Here is a 10189-nt window from a genome sequence, read left to right on the forward strand (position 1 = left end):
TCCATCGATATTTTTCTCGTGTCGGCATCGCTCACCGTGTTACTTGCCCGCACACCTCCCAGCAAAATGGCATCGCAGAACGAAAGCACCGACACATAGTCGAAACAGGCATTGCCCTACTTGCACACTCGTCGCTTCCCCTTCGTTTTTGGGATGAAGCTTTCCTCACTGCCTGCTACCTAATCAATCGCATGCCGAGCGGCACCATTCAAAACTTCACACCCCTTGCCATGCTATTCCATGAAAAGCCCGATTATTCTCGTCTACGTGTTTTTGGCTGCGCGTGTTGGCCTAACCCGAGACCGTACAACAATCATAAACTTGATTTTCGGTCTCACCAATGTGTTTTTCTCGGATATAGTAGCATGCACAAGGGTTATAAATGTTTGGATCGATCCACAGGTCGGGTCTATATCTCACACGATGTCATCTTCGATGAACATGTCTTCCCATTTGCTAACTCAATTCTAACAACACCCATTCAACCCGTAACTACACCTATCCCTCTGTCTCATTCCCAGCCAGTAGCACAGGTTGATTACGTAAGAGATTTTGCTTCCTCTTTGTTGGATACTAGCGGGTAGTGCGCGGCGGCACGCCGCGCCACATGAATTTATAAGCTATTTAGTTTCTTTGTAATTCTTGGTAACTCGGCCCAAGACTTGACTCATTGCAAAATAGTTCATACAAGGAAAGGAAAGGGTACATCTGGTTGGTACATAAGTGATTTAAATCATGTAGTGATAGTGGTACTGGATGTAGAATTACCATGGTAAGTGATGGATAATTTGGATGGATATCGTATAGTGGAGTTAAGCTAGGATAGGTGATAAGGCATCTTGAAATGCGAGATTTTATTACATAAAACAAGAGATACATTTCATACAGTGGTAACTGCATTTCAATAGTAAGGACCAAATTTGCTAATCTGGTGATGTTTTATGATTCCAATCATTTTCATGGCCACCTGCCAGATAAGTGTTAGCGACGAAGCGGTAAAGAGCTTGTGCAAGCTCATGTAATGACTAATAAAAATAATACGAAATTCTTCAAAATTAAATTTGAAGTCATATAATCCTCAAATTAAACATAAAATTTAATTAACACATCATAAAACCTGAATAAAATATCACATTGGTTTAATTCAATGCAAAAAAATGACAATTTTAGTACATGGTATTTTCGGCAATTTATATATAAAACAGTGCAAAAACATAAAATATAAACTTAAAATGTCCTTTTTTTGGGAAAATAACTTAAAATGTACTGGAAGACAGAAAAATGCCAGAAATATTTTAGTCCAAAATATCCACGGCAACCTATTAGAGAGTCCAGTGCCAGAAAAATAAATCATCTATACTTGGCTGAGATTACTTGGGCCAGAGCCCATCGACAGAAATGGCCCATTAACGCCTGAAGGCCTGCTCATTTTCTTATGTTGTGCTCGTTGGAGGATGAGATTAGACAACAACATATAATTAGATTGACAAACACTGTGTTAGTAGTTTCAAACAATTATCACATGAGCATATATCTTGCAAATAGAATGTTCAATGAAATGTTGATCCAATACTGGCACACACCTATGTGCATGTGCGTATAGAACTGAAAAGGAAACTATCTGATCTTAATACAATAACTCAGAATACCCGCTAGCCAAGCAGTTTCATCAGCCAGATGCTCGTTCTATCTGCATGGACATATACTGAAGCAGAATGTCAAAATGATGACATAATGCGAATCTTGTTAAAAAAACAATGCATGAGCAATTGTCATTTTTATCATCTATCACAGATCACAACTACTAAATAAAACTTTACTTAATCCCCTTACGCTTCATTACCTTAGATCATCCCCTCAATAATGTACATATGTACACAAATTAGAATGATCAAGCTTTACACGTCAGTTTCTTTTACACAACTTATTATTTAAAAGCAAAGGGCGCATATACTCGCGCATTCTAACTGGCATATTAGTTCTATGAATTTAGAAAACTAAGTTTCTTGTTGTTTGAAAACAGATAATGCAAAAGCAGGGTGGTCCATATCTAGGGGAGACGTATGCAGAAATTAGAGAAGAGTCGCCACCAGGTCCGATACAAGTGGAATTACATGATCTGTTTGAAGATGATCATACATGCTTAAGGTACAACCATAGCTAGCGAAACAATGGCCTGCTTTATTACAGTTCCTCTTAGGAGAAGTAAAACGACACACTTCAAAGTTTTGCTTCAGATATTCCTTGATCTCCTCTTCTAAGCCTAGGTAGAGAGCAGAGAGGCCACATTCATCATTGTTTACCCCCTTCTTCAGCAGCACTGAATCTGTTTCAAGGCCAATAGGTCTGGCTCCTTTATCCATTCCTAGCTAGGCACCCCATATAACAGCCTGATCTCCATGTAAGTGCTCCACATACTTTTACCTCTCCTTTAAGATTCCTGATGACTGCACCCCAACCGCCAGCGTTCGGTTCAGGGTGGAAAGTGCCATCAATATTACTCTTCAGTTCATTCTCCATGGGAGGGAGCCATCTGATGTGTACCCTCTCCAGTTTGTTCTGTAGGTTGTTTTAAATCTTACTTCAAATGTCAGCCAAAGAATGTTCGTTTTAGTTATCACCTAACAAACCTGTGAGAGCATATTAATTCAATTAGTACATAATAAATTGGTGGGGGCATATTAATTTAATTAGCACCTCAATTCATCTAGCTGTTCAATGAGATTAAAATAGTTGATTTGATCAGCTAGGGAGAGAAGCAAACTGTCATCAAAATAACCCATATATTTGACGAAATCACTACTGATTTGTTTTCATATAAATTGATTAGCCCAGATGATGTATTTATGCAAAACTTAAGAAGGCGTCTAGGGCTGGGCAACATTCACCAAGCACCAGAGTCCATCAGCCTTGCTAGGAAGATACAGGAGCTTCCATCAAAAGGCTTGAAACCTGCAAAGTAATGTACAACCAAGCTCTATCTCATGCATAAGCTTTGTCAGTGTCACTACAAAAACACTATTTACATAGTACTTCCTACCATTATATCAAGAATACAGAATGTGTCCTTGCACTCCCATGTTCTTCACTGTCCGAGGTTTTTCAAGTGCAGGAAGCGTTGCCTGCAATGTTCACAAGCAATAGTTCAGACGATTGGTAATGCTATATAAAAAAAATTATAGGTAATTATTGGAGAAGCTTGTAGAATGAAATGAACTTGTAGAAACAGAGAGCAGATGCGTTGTCATTTGGGATCAATAAAATTTTATTTCTTGTTCTGTTTGCTGGTTTGCAATTAAGGGTCTTCATTTTTCACTTCTCAAAATGACTCATATTGGAATACCGGACCCAAATTTATTTTCTTGCATCCATGGCTCTACAAATCTTGCGTCGAATAAACACAAGTAGAAGTTAATGCTAGGAAAAGAAATCCATAGACTAACTCTACTGAACTTGAAGAACTCGTGAAAAGTTAATTTTTCGAAATTCAGGCAGAGCAGGAACAAACCAGTGTATAGGGCCGCCTTCTGCCCCGTCGACGCCTGCTCGCACAGGCAGGCACCGGGCACGCGGAACATGTCCAATGAGGCAAGGCTGCACGTACCCATGGCACGGAGTGATCAGAGTAGCCATATTTTGCATAAAAACTGAACTGATATATAATGCAAACACTAAATATGTAATTAATTAAGTCAATTAATTGTCGGTTCTTACCACTCAATCACTGCAAAATTCTGTCCTACAAAATAAATCCCATATAATAAAATATAAACAACATGAGATCAACTTTTTCTTGATAGTAAGAAACAACAGAATCATCAGATCAATCAAACTTATCCCAATCAAATTTTTTTACTGAAACCACATAGAAACCTTGGAATTTTCAGAAACAAATTAGGCACACCACTCATCCATCCCGGAAACTGTGTTCGATTGTAAACTTTAAGCAGGAGTCTGCACCCAACCATGAAGCTCACAACACATCATTCAGAGAACACGACCGATTTGGATGGATAATATGGGGATTTAGCCTCACAGGTGGGAGCAGCGTGTCATGCGATTGGAGTAAAGTACTGCTCGGATATGGGTTACCTCCGTGACATCCAAGATGAACCGGACCTTGAGCAGCCACATCACTGGCCCCTTGCCGTGACGACTGGATGCCTGTGGTCGCCTCCAACCGCTCCTGCCGCCGCTGCCAGGCCAACGTCTCCTTGGGCCACTGCAGACTGCACCATGCCCGCTCCTCCCCACATCCATCTCGCACCTCTCCATCACTGAGGCGGGGAGATGGGGAACTGGGGCGCCTCCACGCCTCGGCAACAACCCTAGCCTAGCCAAAGCGAGCGCATCCGCAAAGAAGACAAGGGGATGGGGATGCGGCGGGAGGGGGCACAGAGAGATGAGAAGAGAGTCCGTCTGATGCCCTTTTATATTAGATATTAGGAAAGGGTGGCGCAGCGGTGACACGGGATTGGACTCGAGGCTTCGAGAGAGACAAGAAAAATATATGTGAAATCGCAACGCAGGACACGTACAACCCACATGGCCCGGTCAAAGTGCTAACCGCTTAAGAAAACACGCGTGAAAAATGTTACAGGCTCAAGATGAAAAAAGAGATATGATCGAAGGTACTCCATGCGTCACACGCGTCAAGTCCACACGATGGGATAGAACGTGGCAAGGGAAAGGAACGAAGCACTTCCGTCACACAATCGCCCGGTCCGTCCTCGTCTGGTTCATCCAACACCACGCAGTCGGACATCGTGGCGTCGCACGCATTGCCACCATCTCCTGTTATGGCTGCTCCGACGCCGGCCGTCAGGGCCGGTCCTGAGTTTTCGGGGGCCCGGGGCGAATCTAGAACCCGGGGCTTTTTAGTATTAATAGGGACATAATAACCAATATGTCTATATATGAGATGTATCAAACATTATTTCATGTGCACTGAAAGGCAGTACTCATATCAAATTACATATGCACATCTTAGAAATTTCTTACAACATTCTGCGATGCATCATTATCAATCTCATCTAGTAATTGTAGTTTCTGGATGAATGCCTTTTACTAGGTGACATGAGGTGCTGAAATTTAAAGAAATAATTGGTAATTCAAAACTAGCTGGAACATACAAAAATACTAAATCAGTTAATAAAATCTTACCGATTGTAAAGTCGAGCGCTCACAAATTACAAGTGCATAAAGCCCAATAATATGTCACTTAACAGTGTCCAGTCAGTCGATGATCGTCAATATCCTGTTGTAATAATCATAACACGGTTATGATCTGTAACTTTGTAGAAATCACTAAGGCATAGGCTTGTAGCCTACCTTTTCTGCTGGATTCGTGTGTGGCCGCGTGGACAGCGGAGACTGCCGATTGCCACTGGCCGTTCCCGTGCCCTCCTCGCTGCTGTTCGATCTGTTCCTAGCGGCCGCAGCGGCTGCAGGCACTACGAGGACGAGAGGTGATGGAGTCAAGCTTAGGGATAAGTCCATGCGGTTGTCAAAGGCGATGGCGTCGCTAGGTGATATGGGATTAGGTAAAACAGAAGGCAATCAGACCAATCAGGCGAGAAATCATTCTGTCCCGTGCCATCTGCGAGCGTCGTGCGACTCGTACGCGCGTGATGGGGGCTGGAATCTTGGACGTTCAGTTATATCCAATTGCTATTTTGACCAGGCCAGGTTCAACACGACAACACATACAACATTGCATTATTTTTCTTCTCTAACAGGCTTAATCTATATTAAGTGCATGTACCTGGGGGCCCTTCTGTTCTGGGGGCCCGGGGCGGCCGCCCCCCTGCCCCCCATCAGGACCGGGCCTGCCGGCCGTTCGGTGTCATTGAAGTCCCGGTTCTAAGCCGTAAAGCATGGGACACTGAACTATTGAGTAGTCATCAGCTTTGCTTTGCCAGACGTTCTTAACGTCGTAAGTTGCATCTGCAGCAGGCCTGGCACCCAGCGGTGCTTCCAGGACGTAATTCTTCTGTGCAGCAATAAGGATAATCCTCAAGTTACGGACCCAATCCGTGTAATTGATACCATCATCTTTCAGCTTTGCTTTCTCAAGGAACGCATTAAAATTTAACGGAACAACATCACGGGCCATCTATCTACAATCAACATAGACAAGCAAGATACTATCAGGTACTAAGTTCATGATAAATTTAAGTTCAATTAATCATATTACTTAAGAACTCCCACTTAGATAGACATCCCTCTAATCATCTAAGTGATCACGTGATCCAAATCAACTAAATCATAACCGATCATCACGTGAAATGGAGTAGTTTTCAATTGTGAACATCACTATGTTGATCATATCTACTATATGATTCACGCTCGACCTTTCGGTCTCAGTGCTCCGAGGCCATATCTGCATATGCTAGGCTCGTCAAGTTTAACCTGAGTATTCTACATGTGCAAAACTGGCTTGCACCCGTTGTAGATGGACGTAGAGCTTATCACACCTGATCATCACGTGGTGTCTGGGCACGACGAACTTTGGCAACGGTGCATACTCAGGGAGAACACTTTTATCTTGAAATTTAGTGAGAGATCATCTTATAATGCTGCCGTCAATCAAAGCAAGATAAGATGCATAAAAGATAAACATCACATGCAATCAATATAAGTGATATGATATGGCCATCATTATCTTGTGCTTGTGATCTCCATCTCCGAAGCACCGTCATGATCACCATCGTCACTAGCGCGACACCTTGATCTCCATCATAGCATCGTTGTCGTCTCGCCAATCTTATGCTTCTACGACTATCGCAACCGCTTAGTGATAAAGTAAAGCATTACAGGGCGATTGCATTGCATACAATAAAGCGACAACCATATGGCTCCTGCCAGTTGCCGATAACTCGGTTACAAAACATGATCATCTCATACAATAAAATTTAGCATCATCTCTTGACCATATCGCATCACAATATGCCCTGCAAAAACAAGTTAGACGTCCTCTACTTTGTTGTTGCAAGTTTTACGTGGCTGCTACTGGGCTTAGCAAGAACCATTCTTACCTACGCATCAAAACCACAACGATAGTTTATCAAGTTGGTGCTGATTTAACCTTCGCAAGGACCGGGCGTAGCCACACTCGGTTCAACCAAAGTTGGAGAAACTGACACCCACCACCCACCTGTGTGCAAAGCACGTTGGTAGAACCAGTCTCGCGTAAGCGTACGTGTAATGTCGGTCCGGGCCGCTTCATCCAACAATACCGCCGAACCAAAGTATGACATGCTGGTAAGTAGTATGACTTATATCGCCCATAACTCACTTGTGTTCTAATCCTGCATATGACATCTACGCATAAAACCAGGCTCGGATATCACTGTTGGGGAACGTAGTAATTTCAAAAAAAATTCTACGCACACGCAAGATCATGGCGATGCATAGCAACGAGAGGGGAGAGTGTTGTCCACGTACCCTCGTAGACCGAAAGTGGAAGCGTTAGCACAACGCGGTTGATGTAGTCGTACGTCTTCATGATCCGACCGATCAAGTACCGAATGTAGGGCACCTCCGAGTTCAGCACACGTTCAGCCCGATGACGTCCCTCGAACTCCGATCCAGCCGAGTGTATCAACCATTTGGAGACTCCTCGTCATGTCCGTGATCACATTCGGGACTCCGAACAACCTTCGGTACATCAAAACTCATAAACTCATAATATAACCGTCTTCGAAAATTTAAGCGTGCGGACCCTACGGGTTCGAGAACTATGTAGACATGACCGAGACACGTCTCCGGTCAATAACCAATAGCGGAACCTGGATGCTCATATTGGATCCTACATATTCTACGACATACGTTGTTCCCTTTGTCATCGGTATGTTACTTGCCCGAGATTCGATCGTCGGTATCTCAATACCTAGTTCAATCTCGTTACCGACAAGTCTCTTTACTCGTTACCGAGATTCTTTTGCTATATGGACTCTTTCGATGGGAAAAAAATCATAAGCCATCTTCTCGGACGAAACTCCGCTACCACGAGGCGGAACCTTGGCGGAGCCAATCTAGGGTTCTGGCGGGGCTGTTCTGCCGGGGTTACTTCCCTACCGGAGGGGGAAATCATCGTCATCGTCATCACCAACGCTCCTCTCATTGGGAGAGGGCAATCTCCATCAACATCTTCATCAGCACCATCTCATCTCAAAACCCTAGTTCATCTCTTGTATCCAATTCTTGTCTCCAAGTCCGGGATTGGTGCTAGTAGGTTGCTAGTAGTGTTAATTACTCCTTGTAGTTGATGCTAGTTGGTTTAATTGGTGGAAGATCATATGTTCAGATCCTATATGCACATTAATACCCCTTTGATTATGAACATGTTTATACTATTTGAGTAGTTACGTTTGTTCTTGAGGACATGGGAGAAGTCTTGCTATTAGTAGTCATGTGAATTTGGTATTCGTTCGATATTTTGATGAGATGTATGTTGTCTCTCCTCTAGTGGTGTTATGTGAACGTCGACTACATGACACTTCACCATTAATTGGGCCTAGAGGAAGGCATTGGGAAGTAATAAGTAGATGATGGGTTGTTAGAGTGATAGAAGCTTAAACCCTAGTTTATGTGTTGCTTCGTAAGGGGCTGATTTGGATCCGTATGTTTCATACTATGGTTAGGTTTACCTTAATACTTTTGTTGTATTTGTGGATGCTTGCAATAGAGGTTAATCATAAGTGGGATGCTTGTCCAAGTAAGGGCAGCACCCAAGCACCGGTCCAGCCACATACCAAATTATCAAAGTACCGAACGCAAATCATATGAGCGTGATGAAAACTAGCTTCACGATATTCACATGTGTCCTCGGGAGCGCTTTACATCATAAGGAGTTTGTCCAGGCTTGTCCTTGGCTACAAAAAGGATTGGGCCACCTTGCTGCACCTTATTTACTTTTGTTACTTGTTGCTCGTTACAAATTATCTTATCAAAAAACTATCTGTTACCACTTATTTTAGTACTTGCAGAGAATACCTTGCTGGAAACCGCTTATCATTTCCTTCTGCTCCTCGTTGGGTTCGACACTCTTACTTATCGAAAGGACTACGATAGATCCCTTATACTTGTGGGTCATCAAGACTCTTTTCTAGCACCGTTGTCGGGGAGTGAAGCGCCTTTGCTAAGGAAAAATTTATATAGTGTGCTGAAATTTACTGTCACTTGTTACTATGGAAAGTAATCCTCTGAGGGGCTTTTTCGGGGTATCTTCACCCTGACCAGTAGAGCAAAGAGTTGCTCCTCAACCTACTGAACCTACTGAAAATGAAAATGCTTGCTTTGAAATTCCTTTGGGTATGGTAGAAAAACTTGAAGGAAATATGCCCTAGAGGCAATAATAAAGTTATTATTTATTTCCTTATATCATGATAAATGTTTATTATTCATGCTAGAATTGTATTAACCGGAAACATAATACATGTGTGAATACATAGACAAACAGAGTGTCACTAGTATGCCTCTACTTGACTAGCTCGTTAATCAAAGATGGTTATGTTTCCTAACCATGGACAAAGAGTTGTTATTTGATTAATGGGATCACATCATTAGGTGAATGATCTGATTGACATGACCCATTCCATTAGCTTAGCACCCGATCGTTTAGTATGTTGCTATTGCTTTCTTCATGACTTATACATGTTCCTATGACTATGAGATTATGCAACTCCCGTTTGCCGGAGGAACACTTTGTGTGCTACCAAACGTCACAACGTAAATGGGTGATTATAAAGGTGCTCTACAGGTGTCTCCAAAGGTACATGTTGGGTTGGCGTATTTCGAGATTAGGATTTGTCACTCCGATTGTCGAAGAGGTATCTCTGGGCCCTCTCGGTAATACACATCACATAAGCCTTGCAAGCATTGCAACTAATGAGTTAGTTGCGAGATGATGTATTACGGAACGAGTAAAGAGACTTGCCGGTAACGAGATTGAACTAGGTATTGAGATACCGACGATCGAATCTCGGGCAAGTAACATACCGATGACAAAGGGAACAACGTATGTTGTTATGCGGTCTGACCGATAAAGATCTTCGTAGAATATGTAGAAGCCAATATGAGCATCCAGGTTCCGCTATTGGTTATTGACCGGAGACGTGTCTCGGTCATGTCTACATTGTTCTCGAACCCGTAGGGTCCGCACGCTTAAGGTTTCGATGACAGTTAT

General features: G+C 42.7%; 1 protein-coding gene across 3 annotated transcripts; it reads right to left on the bottom strand.

The window, feature by feature from the left end:
* Positions 1-2101: 2101 nt before the first annotated feature.
* Positions 2102-4465, bottom strand: LOC123188331 (uncharacterized). Of its 3 annotated transcripts, XR_006494565.1 has the most exons (4): positions 4093-4464; positions 3715-3739; positions 3509-3594; positions 2102-3122 (listed from the first exon to the last, which is right to left on the bottom strand). XR_006494565.1 is itself a non-coding variant. In XM_044600382.1 (3 exons), the coding sequence occupies exons 1-3, from the start codon at positions 4273-4275 to the stop codon at positions 3086-3088; spliced, it is 306 nt and encodes a 101-aa protein (XP_044456317.1). In that variant the 5' UTR covers positions 4276-4459; the 3' UTR covers positions 2102-3085. The 3 variants fall into 3 exon arrangements, 1 of the variants encoding a protein (XP_044456317.1); XR_006494566.1 differs by having other exon boundaries at positions 3715-4465; XM_044600382.1 differs by lacking the exon at positions 3715-3739 and having other exon boundaries at positions 4093-4459.
* Positions 4466-10189: the final 5724 nt, after the last annotated feature.

The sequence above is a fragment of the Triticum aestivum genome, chromosome 2A, assembly GCF_018294505.1.
Source record: "Triticum aestivum cultivar Chinese Spring chromosome 2A, IWGSC CS RefSeq v2.1, whole genome shotgun sequence".
Taxonomy (NCBI): Eukaryota; Viridiplantae; Streptophyta; class Magnoliopsida; order Poales; family Poaceae; genus Triticum; species Triticum aestivum.

Coding starts and splice junctions, on each gene's coding strand:
- LOC123188331 (XM_044600382.1), bottom strand. CDS start 4,275: ATGGAGAGGTGCGAGATGGATGTGGGGAGGAGCGGGCATGGTGCAGTC. Junction 3,595..4,092: donor TCATCTTGGATGTCACGGAG/GTAACCCATATC, acceptor GGGTACGTGCAG/CCTTGCCTCATTGGACATGT. Junction 3,123..3,508: donor GAAGGCGGCCCTATACACTG/GTTTGTTCCTGC, acceptor TGAACATTGCAG/GCAACGCTTCCTGCACTTGA.